The following is a 17413-nucleotide window of genomic DNA, read 5'->3' on the forward strand; positions in this document are numbered from 1 at the left end:
ACCTTTCTATTAAGTAGAGAGACCTCTTGTTAAGAACCCTATCACGAGTCACCCAAACTTTACTGAGCTGCCCCCTGATGCTCAGACACCCTGTTATCACCTCATCAAAGTTGTTTTTAACTTGATGATGACAGCATAACACTCCACCCTGTAGTCATACAATAAAAATAAGATGTTTGAGAATGGAGTGGCACTGAAATTCACTGCTAACAGGAAGCCATGTGTACAAGATAAACCGGCTTCATCTTTATCAGCTACAATTAAAAATCCTGCTTTCATGAGCAGCTAAAGATAATGAAATCATAAATGGCAGGTGGATTCCGTGTTGTTTCTTCTTCTTCTTTGTTTCTAATCTCTAAGTTCAGTATGTAGCTCACTGAATTGTAGTAACGTCGCTATTTTTTTGAAAATAAAACCATATATTGTGCATATTGGGTATGCTGTGCAAATCAGTTATTTAGTGATTATTAATATGTGTTTAGAATTTACTTGATAGGTTAAAAAGTACCTGTAGGAGTATTAGTACTAGCAATACTGGCCCTGTAGTTACTTGGTATCGATCTACAGAAAAATCTGCACTACAGAGCCACTTTGATACTCTCTAATTTGGAAAAAAAAACAAAAACCTAAACTTGATGTCTGGTTTTTGTTTGAACCCATTACTACTACTTCTTCTTTTACTCTTCCACACAGTCAACTGTGTGTAAAAGTGTGTATAAATAAATGTATAACAGGTTTGACACACTTGCACAATCATGGATACATGCAGTTAAGCCGGTTTACTTACATGTAGTGCATAACACCTAACAGCCCGCCCCTCCACCCTAAACTACAGGTTAATTATTAAATTCTTTTGCAAAGCCACGCCTTCTTCCAACAGCGCAAACTAATAAACCACTGTTTTCAATCGACCTGATGACAGTGCGCCTTTGCTTTCCTAAAAGTTACCATCTCCAAATTCCTGCTTTTACTTTTGATTGTGATCATTCCAGCATAAAACTTTTTTTTTCTTCTTTTTTACAGACACCCGAAAGAAACTATTTGCCTCACCATAATATTATTTATAATAATTTTGTTGACAAATTTAGACCCGCTGGAAGGTCTCCTTGAACCGCACCTGACTCATTAAGCAGCAGTGATGGAGGAGAAGGAGGCGGTGTGCCGGGGAGTGGAGCTGGCATATGGTGAGCTGAGCGGAGCGCCGCCGCCGCGAGACTGCACAGCTGCCTGTTGTCATGGAGGAGCAAAGATGGCGGTCCTGGCCTATAGCCTGGGCAAACGCGAAATAAATCAACATTTTACCATAAAAAACGCGAAACTGATATCGCTGGTTGCTGTTCTTTTACTCCTCGTGTTTCACGCTGCTTCGCGGTATTACGAAGGTGAGTGCTGCTTTTATTTGATCAACTTAATGTGGATGCGGCCACTGGAAACACTTGACATTGCTACTGGTAGCTAGGTAGCTGCTTGCATGCCAGCGCTTTTCTTAGCTACTGGGCTCCGTGTTTTTGTCACGGGATGCTTTCTAGATGTTAAAGTTATCGCCTGAAAACGTGCGTGCCGCAAATAGGTGGTTTCACGCACTAAGTCTCCAAAGGAAGCGTGAATTTGACCCGACGTTATCCAGCTGGTTAGCTGCTAACACTGTCAATAGATGTGTTTACATGTTGCTGACGTTCCTGCTGCAAGAAACGCTTTATTGCTGCTGGAAAAGCCCTGGAAAGGTTCGTGGAAGTGTATTTGATCTGCACCTGGAGACCAATGTCATGTAAATACGCCCGACATGGTGTTTAGCTAGCTTCCTGAATAAATGCACTGTCGGTAAGACTGGCCACAAATGTGCCTGTCGCCCTGCTCACAACTTCAAAAACTCTAGATTTGCTGCTTTGTGATAACATTGTAGCTGCACGTTTCTTTGTTCCAGGGCTGTAACTTGCATATGCATAGTGCACTGGATGTATCAGTAAAGGGTTTGCTCATAAATTGGTTGACAAACAGCGACACGTCCTCAGAGCATAGAGTTGGACTATGAATAAATAAAGCAGGCTTATTTACATGTACGTCGTACCTAGGCTGCTCAGTGTGGACGTCACCCACGAAAAGGTTAGGGAGCAGAGTGTGCTGTGAGCAGCTGCTTTGGCTGAGAATGATGTTGCATGCTGGTCTGCCCACCTTTCATGTTCGCCTGTTTCTGTGGATTGATTCAGCTGCAGATGGCTCCATTCATTTTGCGAACAAATGAATAGCTGGAGAGATTTATGCTCGAGCTAGATCGCTGATGGCTTCATTTTGCACTGTGGCCCCTGCCAGAGCCGTGTATTGTATGGTCCTTTTGACAGCACAGAATGAAAAGCCAGGGCACTATTGAGGCAGCAGGTTTCTGTCATAGTCGGAGCGAAACTGTGAGTGAAAGCGAGATCTTGTTTGTTTCGCCTCACCAGAAAGTTCTCTGTGTCTTGCCTCCAGGAGGGGACTCGTGTGAATGGCTGCTGTCCAGAGGACGTTACTTGGGGGAGGATGTATGGCAGCCTTATGGCTGCATGATGCACAAATACAAAAGCATGTGAGTCACACCACCTCTGAAGTTATTACACTGTATGTTTGGGATAAAGATTTAAATGTGTGGCAGTGATGTTGTGAGTTTTTGTCAGTCACTAAGGGTTTGTGGGTAATTTCAACTAAGGACTTTGGGATAAAAGATCACTCATTGACAAATAAAGGACAAAAACATTATTCACTTCAGTAAATAAATGTTTGTTTGTTTTTTTTATCTGTGCTTGGCCCTCACCAACCTTTTATGTTTTACAGTGAAGCCAAAACCTGCCTCTCTGAAAAGCGGGTAGCCTTTGTTGGCGATTCGCGAATCAGGCAGCTGTTTTACTCCTTCATCAAAATTATCAACCCTGAACGAAAAGAAGAGGGGATTAAGGTAATAATGAGAAACTGCACTGTTCAAGCCCAGGGTTTTTCTCACAATGGTGATGGTACAAGCCAAACAGATCTACAGATATGAGGCACAAAGATATGCTTTAACTCACTCTGCCCATTGCTTCCAGGGAAGTTTATAAACTGACTAAAAATATTTCAACCTCAAAATGGAAGTCTCTCTTCCATCACAGATGGCTCTAAATTCTGACTGATCAAGGCTGCAACCTAAATCTAATTAGAAGAGCAGACTAAGATTCATGCGTACCTATCGTGGCTGCTTTGAAGGCTGTGTGTCTTCCGTCAGCTCTAATAAATAACCAGACCATCAGGACTTTAAAAAAAAAATGCAGTTTGACTAGTCATTCATATTTATGTGGCTTAATTGTGGCTTTTAAAAGCAATAGTTACTTTGCTCCTCCGTACTTCTCTCAAGTCTGATAATTTAACTTCAGACTATCGATTTTATGTTAGAAAAAATCACCCTGCTGACTTGTCAAATAAATAGTCGTTTTTATGAAAAGATGGAAGTACTTTAAAGCTTGATATAGATGGCATTGTGGAAATGCGATGTTTAAAAAGGTTAAAGTCGAGCGGCTTGCACAGAAACTCAACAAGATAAATGAAGCTATGGGATAACCCTATAACTATACAGTACTAACTGTTTTGGTCTCAAGCTGGGACAAAGCATCACTGACTGTATGTCACACTTCCTCTCTGTCCACTTCCTAACATCTGAAGCATGAGGACATTTCCTTTGAAGACAAGAGCTACTCTATTAAAGTGGTGAGCTATTTATTTATATTTATATTCCTGGTTTTAACATGTTCTCGGTTTATGTTTTTTTTTCTTCTAAACACTCTGCCACAAGATTTCTTTTCAAACTTCATCTTTGTGTTTAGGACTTTCTGTGGTACCCCGAGGCAAATAATTCAATGAAGGAACGCTTGATATCATGGACACGTGTGAGTAACGGTAACAAGTGGGGGAAATTGCGAATCAAGTGCCGCTCGTAAACTTAAGTGCGGCGTCTCTTTTGCTTTGCAGGAAGGTTCAGCAAAGCCAGATGTTCTCGTCCTCGGAGCTGCCACGGTAACCTGCGTAAATGCCTGCATGTTTTATATGAGACAAGTGTGACGTGGTGGCTGCCGATAGTTATGTCAGTCCTGACTGTTTATCCATTTACACAGTGGTCCATCAAGTTGCACGGTGGCAGCAGTGAGGCCCTCCAGCAGTACAAAGTCAACTTGACTGCAATCGTGGGGCAGCTGGAGAAGCTGGCTGAGCATGGGGAGGTCTACTGGGTGCTGCAAGGTGTGCTCAGCTTCAGCCACTCACACAATACAAGATCTTTCTATGATCATAGACGGGCTTCTAAAGTATGAGGCATGACTGGAAAATATTAAGACTCATTTGGTGTTAACATACAGAGGAATTAATAGTTTCCAATCCGCACACACGCCTAATAAATTTGCAGCTGTACTTCACATCTGTTTGTTAAACATTTTCCATTTTTAACTTTTTGATTGATAGAATTTACTGCAAACAACAAAAAGGCAAAATAAATAAATAAGGTGCCACACTGACATCTCTGAACCTCCTACTTAGCATTTCACACTCAATAGTCATTTCCCACATTGCACAATGGTTGTTCACTTCATGTTTCCATACATGGACCCTCTTGATTAAACTCCTTCTGCAGATCCAGTAAATGAAGAGGTGTTAAGTGAGAACAGGAAAATGATCACCAACCAGCAGCTGGAGCTGTACAATGAAGCAGCAGTGGATGTGCTCAACAGCAGCAAGCGTAATGGCAGATCTCGGGTCAGACTGGTGGCTGCTTCCCGTCAGGCCGCGCTGGAAACCATCATCAAGTCAGATGATGGTTTGCACCTGCCTGAGAGCACCAGGAGTGTGGTAAGTTAATTAATGAGTGCAGCTTTAGTGCGGTTATTTTATCAGTATCCTTGATTAGTACCCACTTCCCCTTCACCTCTCCTTTTAACCATCCTGGCAGGGAGCCATGATCCTCATGAACTCTGTGTGCAACAAAATACTGAGGCCCATCGACGGTTCATGCTGTCAGACGTTACGAGCCCCTAACTTGCTCCAGAAACTGTCGGCTCTTTTCTTCCTTGGCTCAGCCGTGGTCATCATGGTCTTCCACATCCTTGGCAACAATCGCCACCGCCGACACGTGCCCCCTGATGTGGAGAGCCTAGAGGAGAAGAAGCCAGCCACTGCAGCTGTTCCCCCCGGCCCAAAAGCACCTTTTCAGGCTCTCTGCAGGATGGGCGTCATCATGGGCTATTTTTACCTTTGTGACAGGGCAGATGTGTTCATGAAAGAGCAGAAGTTTTACACGCACTCCACGTTCTTCATCCCTCTCATCTACATATTTGTACTGGGAGTGTTTTACAGTGACAACAGCAAGGAGGTGAGACGGTGCTTCTCAGTAAAGTTTTGTTTTTGCGTCAAACAGCACAGTATAACAGTCTCTAAATAATCTCACTATTTTTTTTTATTTTTTTTTCTTTGCTTCCACGCAGGCAAAATTACTCAACCGAGAACAAACAGACGAGTGGAAAGGCTGGATGCAGCTCGTCATCCTCATCTATCACATATCTGGAGCGAGCGCTGTGAGTCCCAATTATGTCTACAAAAATCAGTTTGTGAGTCTCCTGCTGTGTATGCTGATGTCTGAAGAGCCTGATGGTTATTTTTCTGTCTTTCAGTTCATCCCAGTGTACATGCATGTGCGGGTGTTGGTGGCAGCGTACCTATTTCAAACTGGCTATGGACACTTTTCGTTTTTTTGGCTCAAAGGAGACTTTGGACTTTACAGAGTGTGCCAGGTTAGGAGTGCTTTCAGTTATACTTTAACTTTATATTCTTATTGACATTTGTTTCTCAGTCATAGCAGACAATCATGCACATGAGGTGTAATAGAGAAGTTCTGTCCATAAAAAGAAAAACAATTTCCAGTGCGCTGCTATTTTTTTGGGGGGATCACCTCCGCTCTGATTACATGCATGTGACATCTTTGATGTCTCAGACTTGCACAAACTTACATCAGCTCTCAAACTTTCAAGTAGAGGATCATTATTGGTACTTTGGTCACCCAAAGACCAAACGACAGTGAAAGAAACCTCAATGTTCAAGACCAAAGGCGGTGCATAAGGACAACAACACGCACCATGACCTTTTCCTCTAGATTCAGACTGTGGTATCCTGCAGGAGAACATTCATCACTCATAATCTGCCTGACACGCCACGCATTGAACACTCACCTACACAAAAACAGTCCTTGTCCTCCACTCCACACTGGCTCCCTGTGACTTTAGATCTCGTCACCAAAATAAAACTTAAGTTGAAGTGTTGGCGTTTCCGCTCTGTGAACAAAATCCAGTGGTCAAAACTAGGGATTGGGTGACTGAGTGATTTTTAAAAATGGCAGCTGTGACAATAACATTATGATTGTTATTACAGAATAATTTGGGTTCAGATAAATAGTGTGATTTTTAGGTATCTGCTTAGGTGTTTGTGTCATATTCATTCACAGGTGCTTTTCCGTCTGAACTTCCTGGTGTTGGTGCTGTGTGTGGTAATGGACCGACCGTACCAGTTCTATTACTTTGTTCCCTTGGTCACATTCTGGTTTGTTGTCATCTACACCACAATGGCTATGTGGCCTCAGATCCTTCAGAAGACGGCTAACAGTAGGTGTCAAATTACTGACCTTTATATTCTCCGCTCAGTCGTGTCCTGCACTGTGTGAATAAACACAGTTGATTAATTCATGTCATAAGTGCAAGCAGCAGGGTTGCGTTTCATATGTCTTCCTTGTTGGACAGGTAGTGGCGTGTGGCATTTTGGGGTCTTGGCAAAGTTACTGGGCCTCCTGATGTTCATCTGCTTTTTTGCCTTTTCACAGGTGGGTCAGCTGAAAGCGTTCTTAAGTGTAACTCTACTTTCTTTTAATTGCATATTTAAGTTTAAGAGATGTAAATGGTCACATGTCCTAAGTTGTTCACGCAGCACCATATGGACCACAAAGCTGTGCTATGATTTATTTTATTTTTTAAATCAGATGTTTACTCCATTTTTAAAATGCTACTTGTTTTATGTAATTTCTGTGTTTTGCATTATGACTCCAGGGCGTTTTTGAGCGCGTCTTCTCTGTGTGGCCCATCTCTAAGCTCTTCGAGCTGAATGGCAGCATCCACGAGTGGTGGTTCAGATGGAAGCTGGACCGATTTGTAAGTCAAATGTGTTTCCTCAAGGTGCAGCCAGGCTTTTGTCCACTCGTGTTTCACATGACAGAACCCCCCCCCCCCCTTAATTTTTTTTATTTTTAATTTTTTTATATAATATTTGTTACCCAAGTGATAACAAAATTTTCTGGCCTTTGCTGTAATCTTTTAATGTGTTGGCACTCCTCTGCAGGCGGTGATACATGGCATGTTATTTGCCTTCATCTATCTGGTGCTGCAGAAGCGTCAGGTGCTGTCAGAGGGAAAAGGAGAGACTCTCTTCTCTGCCAAGATTTCCAACTTTCTCCTCTTCCTCTCTGTTGTCTCCTTCATAGTAAGTTTGCATTTCACATATTTTGGGTCTTACCAAAATACCCGTGCTGAGCATTAGTTCTTAATTTAGATCAGTTATCATCTGTTACATAATTCTTCTAATCTAATGCTAAATATTTATTTTTTTAAATTTAGACTTCTTTGTATATTTAAGTAATAAACACAATGTGCAAAAGGGAATGCTTAAAAAGGAGCCATGTTTACTTATGTGACAAAGCCTTGGAAAGTTCTTGTTGTACTAACTGGAGATTACAGTATCAGCTTGGTAACGTGTGTGTTACTAAAACTTACTGGCTGTTTGGTAAAACGTGGCACTTAAAATCTTCTCCACGTCATTCTAGACTTACTCAATATGGGCAAGCAGCTGCAAAACCAAAACGGAGTGCAACGAGATGCATCCCTATATCTCTGTGGTCCAGGTACAGTTTTTATCTGTCCTTATCTTTGTTTCTTTGGCTTTTCACACATGAAGTGTTGGTGCGATCAAGTCTGAAAGTTTCTCTGAGTACGATTAGTTGTTACTGCTGGAAATCCTGCATTTGATTTTGGGTTAAGAGGTGGCACCTGGAGGCAGGACGGATAACGCTGAGGCCTTAAATGCCTCATTCTCACATTGGCTCAGATGAACAATATACAGAGTTTGTGCTAAAAAGCTGGAAGGTTAAAGACTGTTTAATGTCTGAACTGTTTGGGACATCTGCGCTTTCGCCCACTGTTCTGTGTCGATTGGCTAATTCACATGTTTGGAAACAACCCTGACATCAGAGGCCTGCACTGTGATGTTTCATGCATGTAACTTCAGGGTATATTGCCTCGGGAACCTGCACCGCAAACAAGATTAGAGATCATCAGGTGTGAAATCGCTGTCTGCTGACCAATCAGTTCTCTGGAAAAAAGCATCACCATTCCTGTGCACCATCAGTAGAAAGGTCTAAAGTTTTCTAATAGTGTCTAATGTCTTTGCCTTTCTCTGATCAGTAAGAAATATAAATTATTAGAGGCAACTTTATTATTATTTTTTTCTGTTGTCTAATTTTAAATTCATTCTTTTACTTTTATTCTTTACTTGCTCTCAAACATCACTGATGTTGCAGCTGAGAGAATAAAAGCTAAAGGTGTCTTTTAAAGATTCAATCCTGGATTAACTGACGATCTAGCTTTGTGTCTGACTGCTTATCATGCCTCCCAGTGTAAGGCAAAGTGAATCCAGATAACCTGGATATGATGAGCTTTCTTCGTAGTTTTGGCCCATGTCATCTGAGCCATGAAGTTAAATTTACTACTTAACATGATTTCATGACAGTCTGATATGATTGTGAGACCAAGCCTAATAGCTCACCATGTTATCTACAGTCAATTCACACTGGAAAAGATGTTTTCTACATATATTGCCACCATTACTATATTTAACCATTCGTCTGTTTACACCACTTTAGTGTTTACAGTTCTTCAACAAGCTTGACCTGCTACTTCTTTAGTGATAAGCATGATTTACCTGTTGTAACGTCACACTTGGATTCCTAAAAATGTCTGTGATCTGTTTTGTGGGCAGATTTTGGCCTTCATTCTCATCAGGAACATTCCTGGCTATGCCCGTTCTATATATAGCTCATTCTTTGCATGGTTTGGAAAGATCTCCTTAGAGGTAAGGTTCTCCTTGCTTTAGAGTCACAGTTAGCAATATAACCCTTAAATAAATCTCCAATCACAAAAGACTAGAGTCTTATGAGAGGTGTTTTTTAAAACCATGCTTTTTGTGTCCCACAGCTTTTCATTTGCCAGTACCACATATGGCTTGCAGCTGACACCAAGGGGATTTTGGTCCTCATCCCAGGAAACCCCTCCCTCAACATTTTCGTTAGCACCTTCATCTTTGTTTGTGTGGCTCATGAGATTTCCCTCATCACCAACGACCTGGCCCAGGTGGTCATCCCCAAAGACAGCATGGCTCTGCTGAAGAGACTGGGGGCCATGGGGATTCTCAGTCTCGTTATACTGCTGGTGTCCAGGGCTGGCCAGCCCACACCTGGCGCCTGATGGACATCTCCTGAGGGGATCTGGGGGAGGGGCGGGAGACCCACTAAGACCCTGCTGAGATTGAAGTGAGGTACAGATGGAAGTCAGGAGGCAGCCTTGTGTTTTAGCTACTGGTGAGACGATGTTGGCAGCGGTGACCCTTGGGAGAACAAAGTCTGTCCGCTGGCCACATTTGAGCAGAGTCCGTACTTTTCTGACTGCTGTGAAAGTCGCACACTGAAGAAAAGACAAATGCCCAACAGAGAAGGAGTCACTCCTTTAACAGCAAAGTCAAAATTGTGGGAAAGGAGTTAAAAAAAAAACAAAAAACAACAACACACAAAAAAAACCAATGAAATGTTTACAATATCTGGTTTCAGGATTTTGGAAATGCAGAATCTAAAAAAACAAAGCACGACGTCCTCATTTTAAGACTCATGCCTGCTGCATTTGGCAGCGTCGCGTCTGTTTAGCCAAACGCTGATAATAAGTTTTTGTTACATGCAGAACTTCCTGTAAATCGCTTTGGGAGGGATCACCTGGCACACACTCCGTCCATGTTGTGCAGTAGCAGCTGAAGGAGGGATTTCACTCAGGTGGATCCATAACCTGCATATTCAGATATCTACTCTTTTACAACAAATGCGTTAAATTGTGCTGCATTTTTATCGTCAACATTACGTTGTACAGTATTCCTGGTGACTTCAAACTGCGTCAGATATCTAAATATGAGATATATGGACCAACGACTGGCTCGGATGATCAAAGAGTGACTAGAGTCAGAAAACTTGGAGTGCAATGGTTAATATGTTGGAATATCCTTCGACGTGTTTTTGCTGTGTTTTATTTTTTTCTTTTTTTGTGCGTGATTTTGCTGAAAGGCTGTGGTCACCTGCTGTAGCGCTGAAATTCTATGTGACATGTACAGTATTTAATGATTTAAATTAAGTTTATATTTTATACGGTTTTTTGGAGGGAGGGTGGGGCAGGTGGGGGCTGGCTTTGTTTTATTTTATACTCTGCGACTGCTGTTTGTGACGGAAGTGTTCTATAGACAATTTTGTACCCATCCCAGACCCTCATAGACAATTACCTGATGGTGAGGTTGATCCTTTTAGCCGTCTTGTCTCATCTGTAGCTTACTTCCTAGTCGGTGTATATTTGTACAGTAGTGACAGATTTATTTTATACAGCGTTGCTTCCGCAGTAATTTTGGTCTGTTATTGTTTTTTTTAATGTCCATTGAAACATGCCTCATACCTCTGGCAGAAAGTGTACCAAGTTTCACATGCTGTTCTAAGCAAACTGCTGGGTGACAAATTAAAGGAAAACCTTTGACGTGTGCAGAAAGGGGCTGTGGTGGCTCTCAAAGGCTGCAGGGGGCGCTGTAAATCAACTTGTTTTGAATGACTGCCTTTTAAACCAATGATAAAATTTGTCCCTATGGGAGTGGTTTCTCCCACAAGCAATATGACCCCCCCCCCTTTATAGTCACCTGAGCTCAACCTAACTTGCATAGCCTGAGAGATTTTAGATTTTTATTTTTTTTTCCTTTCCTACTGATCTTGGAATTTGCTCCACATCCTTCAAAGTACAAGATGATAGAAATTATGATGTTTACCCAACGCCTCACTAAGACACTTTATTTTTTTTATTTCCATTAAATTGTTACCAATCTGTTTTCCTTGAGCTGCCACAGCCACTGAACTTTGTAGTCAGTGAATGAGTGACTGAAGTGATGTCTTAGTGATGCCTTTTAAACAGACTGTGTGGTGTTTTGTTTTGGGGGTTTTCCCAGTGGCTTATACCTACAGTACATCTTCAGATGAAGACTTACATCTGTGATGCAGCTGTGATCATAAACTTCCATGTTTTAGGCACTTTGTATGGGGGGCCACAACCACATCATTTAGAAACCACTAGGTAATGCACTGAGTGAGCTGACATTACTGTTAAGGAAAAATGTCGTACATTTCATCAGGCGGTGTCTGTCCCCTTTTGTCCTGGCAAACATGTGAGGGGGAGATGATTTTTATTTTAAGATCTGCTCCCCCCCCCCCTTTTTTTTTAAATTGTTTTTTTTTTATTTACTTGTTGAGGTAATATTCAGCGTTTAACGTTGAGTTTAGCACAGTACCAGTGCACTTACTCAATGCACTTTTCTTCTTTTTTTTTTTCTTTTTTTGCTCAATCAAATGTTTGCAGATTTATGACAATATAACGTAAGATGTATTGCAAATGATTTTTTTTATTTCAGCTGCCATCAGGTAGAAAGCATTAAGTCATCCTCTATTCATTTATGTAATGTGGGTTCACAGCGGAACAATTTGCGCAAAATGCGCAGCTTTCATCTTTCTTTCTGGTTGTTTGGGTTCTGTTCTCAAACTGGGAGCCAAGTAAATGTTTAATTTTTAACCACTCAGCACCTCACTGTACAGATGAGAATGGCATATAGAAGTTTCCATTCTCTTTGGTGTGTTAAGTTTACTGATCTGTATGATGGTTTGGGGGTTTTTCTCATCTATTAGTGAACAACCGCGATACAGTAAATTTGGTTAATGTATCGGGCCTTAATTGATCTCTTTGGTTATGTAAAAGCAACAACTATTTATACCCCGTGTAGGGCCTCTTTTGAAATATATTACATGTATTAAAAAAATTGTGATGTCTTAAAAAAATGTGAAATGTATCCATATTATTTATAAATGCCTTTATTCTGTTGTACATTAAGAATATCTTCATAAAAATGTGCTGTTTTGGCTTCTTTTAGTGGATGGAGTGGGAAGGGGGTGTTTTTTTTTTTGTTTTGTTTTGTTTTTTTGTTTTCCACTGGGACAGAAAGTTATTTTGAAAGAGTTTATTATCATGTGACACATTGAACAAATGTTCTAACACATGGCGACGAAAGCATTTCAATATAAAACACCCTTACGCCCCGAGAGGTCCGCTGGGCAAAGCAGTATGACATACAAACATATTAATCACACTTTAAACATTTAAACGGATATTCCAAAATAGTCTAAGTTATCTTTATAATCGGCTAAGCTCTTCGGGTCTTTTTCACACTCACTAGTCAAGGTGCAAGTGCGCAAGTGGACGATAAAATTTTCACTGCTAACACATGCAGGTTGGCACAAATTTTAGGACAAAGGAAGAGGGGCAGCTGCAACACTGGTGCTTCTGGTCATAAATTCAGAGCTTCAGCCACCTTTCTCTCCTCAGGAATACCATTTACCTGGAACACAGTGAAAGCAACAGCTGAACCACAGAGACGTGACAAAACTTCCAGAAATCTAACACTAAATACAGATGTCAGCAGCAATGCTTGGGATCCAAGCAGACTGCACACACTTTGTTAGTGCTTATTGTTCGCTGGTAACTGATGCATGCTATTGACTACTAGGACTGACAGTTTGTACCCTGCCTGGTCCCTTCCTACAGTAGCTGACTTGCAAGCATAATAATTTTATGCTCTGTCTAATTTAAAGGCCTGCAAAAGCATCACGCTCCGTTAGTTGCAGGTGTTAAATAGCTTATTAAAGCATGATCTGACATTTAGCAAAATAAAAATGCCTAACTACAATGAGACACTGCACATCACGGTAGACTGATCATGTTTTGAAGTTTATAACCTCAACTTGAGATTAACAAAGTCCACAGAGGATGCTCACTTAATTTTTAGATAATTGGTCCAAGAATTTCAGAGGAGAAATTAGAATTTTACTCCTGACCATATTCTGTTTGAGATAACTGCAAAAGTTTAAACTTATTATTACAGCGCCACCTATGGATACAGTTCAAACTTTTCACAGATGATGCTCACTTAATTTTTGGACAATTGGTCCAGAATTTCAGAGGGGAAATTAGAATTTTACTTCAGACCACTCTCTCAAGAGTAATGTCTTCTGGATTTCGCAACACAACCGTTTTTAGCATGGTGAAATAAATATGGAGAAGATGAAAAATCTGAACATTTACAGTTTTTCCTGCAGCTTCTCTGCTTGGATCCCAAATTATCTCAGCTTTAAATCATGAACAGCCGGCAGCACCTACCTCCAGCCTTCGAAATGTTGACATGACATAGTTATCTCCTTTGTTAGCAGTGAACAGAGAGAGGATTCGGTTAGTGCATCATGCAGCTGATACCCGTGCTCACAGGAGGGCGCTCACACGCCAGCGTCACCATTAGTCGGCTCATGCAGCAGATGATAACGGTGCAGTGATGCAGAAGGAACAGACTGAAGTTATAAGAAACTATGAAGCCAAGTGGTTTTATATGGATTCGCATTATTGATGCCAGTATAGTCCAAGAACTGAATTTAGTGAGAAGTAATATAAAGGCAAGTGAATTGTAAGTCATTTTTACTGTGAAGGTGCTTAAACCTTCAGAGGCATGCTTTACTGCACTTGAAGTCCTGATGAACATTCGGCAAGAGAGAGTGTGTTACCAATAGCAGACATCCAGGTATGCTGACTCTATGCTATGAGCTGCTGTTAAACATCTGTCATTTCAAAGAATTCCTGGAAATATACTCATGACATATGTTCCTGAAAGTTCTAACCATTCAGCTGCTTCATATTACAAGACGGCTGTCTTAAGATTCTCACCTGATGGCCGCTGCTGTGGTATCGTAATCTGGTTTTGCAGATTCCTGAAATCATAAACAACAATATTATGCCAAAGCATGTTATAAAAATGTTTGGGGTTTTTTTTGTTAGTTTCAAGCCCATTAGGAGAAATCATGGGACAGCTTGAAGCTCTTAAGCTCTAGTTGTACTTTCCAAAGGCCTGACTTGCTTTCTGTAGCTATAGTTGTAAACACCACATAGTTGGAAAGTGCTTGAAACAACATGGCATTGTTCCAACTTTTCCATTTAACACCTATAAGCCTCATATCTGCATCTGCTAATGAGTGTGGGCGTATGTGTGGCTGTACTTAGTCATCCATCCGTCTTATGTTTCCCACCAAATCCCTGAACTCACGCCTGTGTCTGCATCAGCGGCATGCTGGTGGTCTCGTAGTTGTCGGGGTGGATGGGTGGAACCACCTCGCCGCTGACTGGGTTGAAGACAGGCAGCGTAGAGAGCGGCCAGGAGATTTCCCTGTTCTTTGACATGCTCCTCAGTTCCTTGGTGGACTTCTGGATGGAGCTGTGGTGAACCAGCTGGATGCTGGAGGAGGGGAGAAGCAGTGAATTCATATTGCAGCACGTTTCTGTGTCATGGGTAGGGGGTTGGTCTCATCAAAGCTTAAGTGATGTGCACTCAAGTTTGTGCATGCACAAACAGAACTATAACATCCAACCTCACCTACTGCTGTTCTTTTTCTCTTTTTTGGGGGTTTGTTTTCCATTTGTTTGAATTAAATTTTAGGTGTAATGCTGAGTACATAGTTCTGATAATCCTACAGCTGGTCATTACATTTTTTTCAGCAGCCCACTGAATGAATGGATGCCAATGCCAACGCACGTATGAGCGTATGAATGGACATGAAACAGCCATGAATGACAACATAAATGACCAAAACTGCAAACCAAAAACAGAGGGAGAGGGAACAGAAATAAAATTTAAAAGAAGAACACAGGAGAGGTAAAACACTTACTCTGGTGTTTGCATGTTTCTTTTTTCCCTAGAAACAAAACAAAATGGATGAATTAAATACTAATATTAATAGGTAAAGCAACATCTGCACACAAGTGAATGAATGGATTGTTGGATAAAGACAAGGTGGACATGATGTGGAACACTGAGTGGAAAAAATAAAAAGGGGAGGGGAGGCACACGTCTATCCCAGCCTGTAAACGATGGATGAGGATGACTGATCATCCATGTTGTGGCTATGCTTCAAAACATCAAGATGCAGATGACAAGAGTCACAGAGACCCGAGACAAACAGTGATGAGGAACTTAACTACTGCATGGTAATGACAAGCTGCAGTTAAAGTCCAGATTTCCACTCTTTTTCAGTTATCCTACAGCTAACTGAGCTTTTCAGGCTTATTTTTGCTGTCTCTCATATGGTTCTCGTACACTTTTGGCTGCTTATTGGGGTATTTGGTGCAAAATTTGCATAGAAATGTTAAGACCGAGCACACTTACACCCCTTCCCGCCTGCAGCACATAGTGTAGCCAAGGATGAAGAAGAGAACTAGCGCCACGGCGGAGGGAACAGCCAACGTGACGAGGAAGTCGGAAAAGTAGTCCCGGCTTTTCAGAGACTCAGACGGGGGTTTGTACTCCCCGAATTCGGGCAGGATCCCTGTTCCGGGTTCGGGACGTGTAACGTAAACTGGGACTACTTTGTTGATGTCAACCTTAAAAGAAAAAAAAAAAACAAAGACATAAAGATCAATTAGAGGTTGCATACTTTTAGTGCATTTTAATGCATTTTTAGTGAATTTGTTGGAACGCATCCTCACCAGAGAAATCTTACACCAGTCGATTTGAAACTGAGCTCGGAACTTCTTGTCACAGCTGATGACGGGCTCCATCTCCTGACTGCAGCGCAGCTGGTTATGTGGGCTTTCCACCTCCCGCAGGCACGACGAGAAGGGAACATCAGCACCGACCATCACATAGACGCTAGAGGAGAGAAGAGAAGAAGAAGATGGAGTCTAATTTTACAAGTTTATGCTGAGGTTTGTAATAATCAAGTGTTCTCTCCTGCTGAGTGCTCTGCTAGAGCTAGCTTTCAAGTTCCAGCGTAAATCTTTGATGAACAACTTATGGCAGCTCATGTTGGCTATTCCCATCTGAGTTAAAGGAACTGACAGCATATCGGTGTAGACGGCTACGTGCTTTCATCTAATTTACAGAAAACTGAGGATCCCCAAAGCCCCAATTAAATTAATGTTAACATAATGTGAGTGGGCTGAAAATACTGTTGATTTGTTTGATTTAGAGAGGTGAAGAGGTCACTCATGGAGAGATTTGGCACAGACGAGCTGAACCGAGTAGAGCTAAATCTTATCCTTGAATCCTTGTAAAGGAAAATATGTAAGTAGGGGATTACTTAAAAAAAAAAAAAAATCACAAATGTTTTCTGTTTCTGCTCAGATGAGACCCACGTCCAGATCCTCACCCTTCTTTTAAGTTGTTAATAGGTAGCGGCACCCGGCCACCGCGGTCCAGTGCCGATGTAATGTTGATGGCATTCAGCCGCTCGGGCTGCCAAACGTTCTTCACCGCTCCCAGGAAGTCTCCCAGCACCTCACTGGCCAGCATCTCCTCCACATTCATATTTTTGATGTAGAACTCTGCTTGGTAAGGCAGGGGGAACTCTGTGCATAGAGACAAAGACACAGTCAGAGAGAAAGACTTAAAGAGGTTAAAGGCAGCAGGCTGAGGTAACAGTAGCTGACACTGATTTTTACCAGTCTGTCCACCGGACACTGCTTTGCCTGCGCTGCCTTGTTATGACTCTGCTTCCTTCGGGGCCCAGATGGCAGATGACATCACAGCACAGGGAGAGTGATGTTACATTAGCAGTTTGAACAGCTGCTGAGCGTTCCCCCTGACTCAGTTCATACTGTACTGCCTGTACTGTGATGGGTCAATATGGCAGTGAGCAAATCTACAGAAGCGCAGGTGCAGAGATGCTCTCCACAGCAATACAATGAAAACTCAAACTGAGGTAGGATTGTGTGGGGTTTTCACCATGACTGACTGAAGTGGACACTTCACTAGAACTATACAGTCCTTCAAGTATCCTTTCAAGACATTATGATCTTATTAGGGCTGCCACAAACGATTATTTTGATAGTCAACTAGTCACCGATTATTTTTGCGATTAATCGACTAATCAGATCATGCATCCATTGGACGTACCAGCATGCATCTGCTCTTATATAACTATCATTAGCTTACAGCGTTAAGTGTTTAAGGT

At 41.7% G+C, this 17413-nt stretch overlaps 2 protein-coding genes across 7 annotated transcripts in view; one reads left to right on the plus strand and one right to left on the minus strand.

Annotated features, from left to right (window-relative positions):
• The first annotated feature begins 1112 nt into the window (after positions 1–1112).
• casd1 (CAS1 domain containing 1) lies at positions 1113–11591 on the plus strand. The gene is made up of 18 exons (XM_005728731.2): positions 1113–1382; positions 2467–2563; positions 2809–2929; positions 3667–3711; positions 3828–3890; positions 3973–4017; positions 4116–4239; positions 4628–4842; positions 4943–5362; positions 5475–5564; positions 5661–5780; positions 6488–6644; positions 6780–6859; positions 7083–7184; positions 7372–7512; positions 7853–7930; positions 9064–9156; positions 9279–11591. The coding sequence occupies exons 1-18, from the start codon at positions 1139–1141 to the stop codon at positions 9546–9548; spliced, it is 2505 nt and encodes an 834-aa protein (XP_005728788.1). The 5' UTR covers positions 1113–1138; the 3' UTR covers positions 9549–11591.
• A 164-nt stretch (positions 11592–11755) lies between these two features.
• The window catches only part of sgce (sarcoglycan, epsilon), a 13514-nt gene continuing 7856 nt past the window's right edge, over positions 11756–17413 (minus strand). For 3 of the 6 annotated variants that reach the window (XM_005728735.2, XM_005728738.2, XM_005728734.2), the window contains 8 exons: positions 16610–16808; positions 15948–16110; positions 15628–15842; positions 15131–15157; positions 14512–14700; positions 14136–14179; positions 13581–13618; positions 11756–12762 (listed from right to left, as the gene is read on the minus strand). In XM_005728735.2, coding sequence (XP_005728792.1) covers positions 12712–12762; positions 13581–13618; positions 14136–14179; positions 14512–14700; positions 15131–15157; positions 15628–15842; positions 15948–16110; positions 16610–16808 — 926 coding nt within the window. In that variant the 3' untranslated portion in view covers positions 11756–12711. The other 3 variants (XM_005728736.2, XM_005728737.2, XM_013909749.1) reach the window with 3 other exon arrangements.

The sequence above is a fragment of the Pundamilia nyererei genome, unplaced genomic scaffold (assembly GCF_000239375.1).
Source record: "Pundamilia nyererei isolate P.nyererei 1_Seehausen unplaced genomic scaffold, PunNye1.0 scaffold00030, whole genome shotgun sequence".
In the NCBI taxonomy this organism is placed as follows: Eukaryota; Metazoa; Chordata; class Actinopteri; order Cichliformes; family Cichlidae; genus Pundamilia; species Pundamilia nyererei.

Excerpts from the sequence above, each read along its gene's own strand:
- casd1 (XM_005728731.2), top strand. The coding sequence starts at position 1,139 with ATGGAGGAGAAGGAGGCGGTGTGCCGGGGAGTGGAGCTGGCATATGGT. Across the intron at positions 6,645-6,779 it reads CCTTCAGAAGACGGCTAACA|GTAGTGGCGTGTGGCATTTT; the intron begins GTAGGTGTCAAA and ends CTTGTTGGACAG. Across the intron at positions 7,185-7,371 it reads GATGGAAGCTGGACCGATTT|GCGGTGATACATGGCATGTT; the intron begins GTAAGTCAAATG and ends ACTCCTCTGCAG.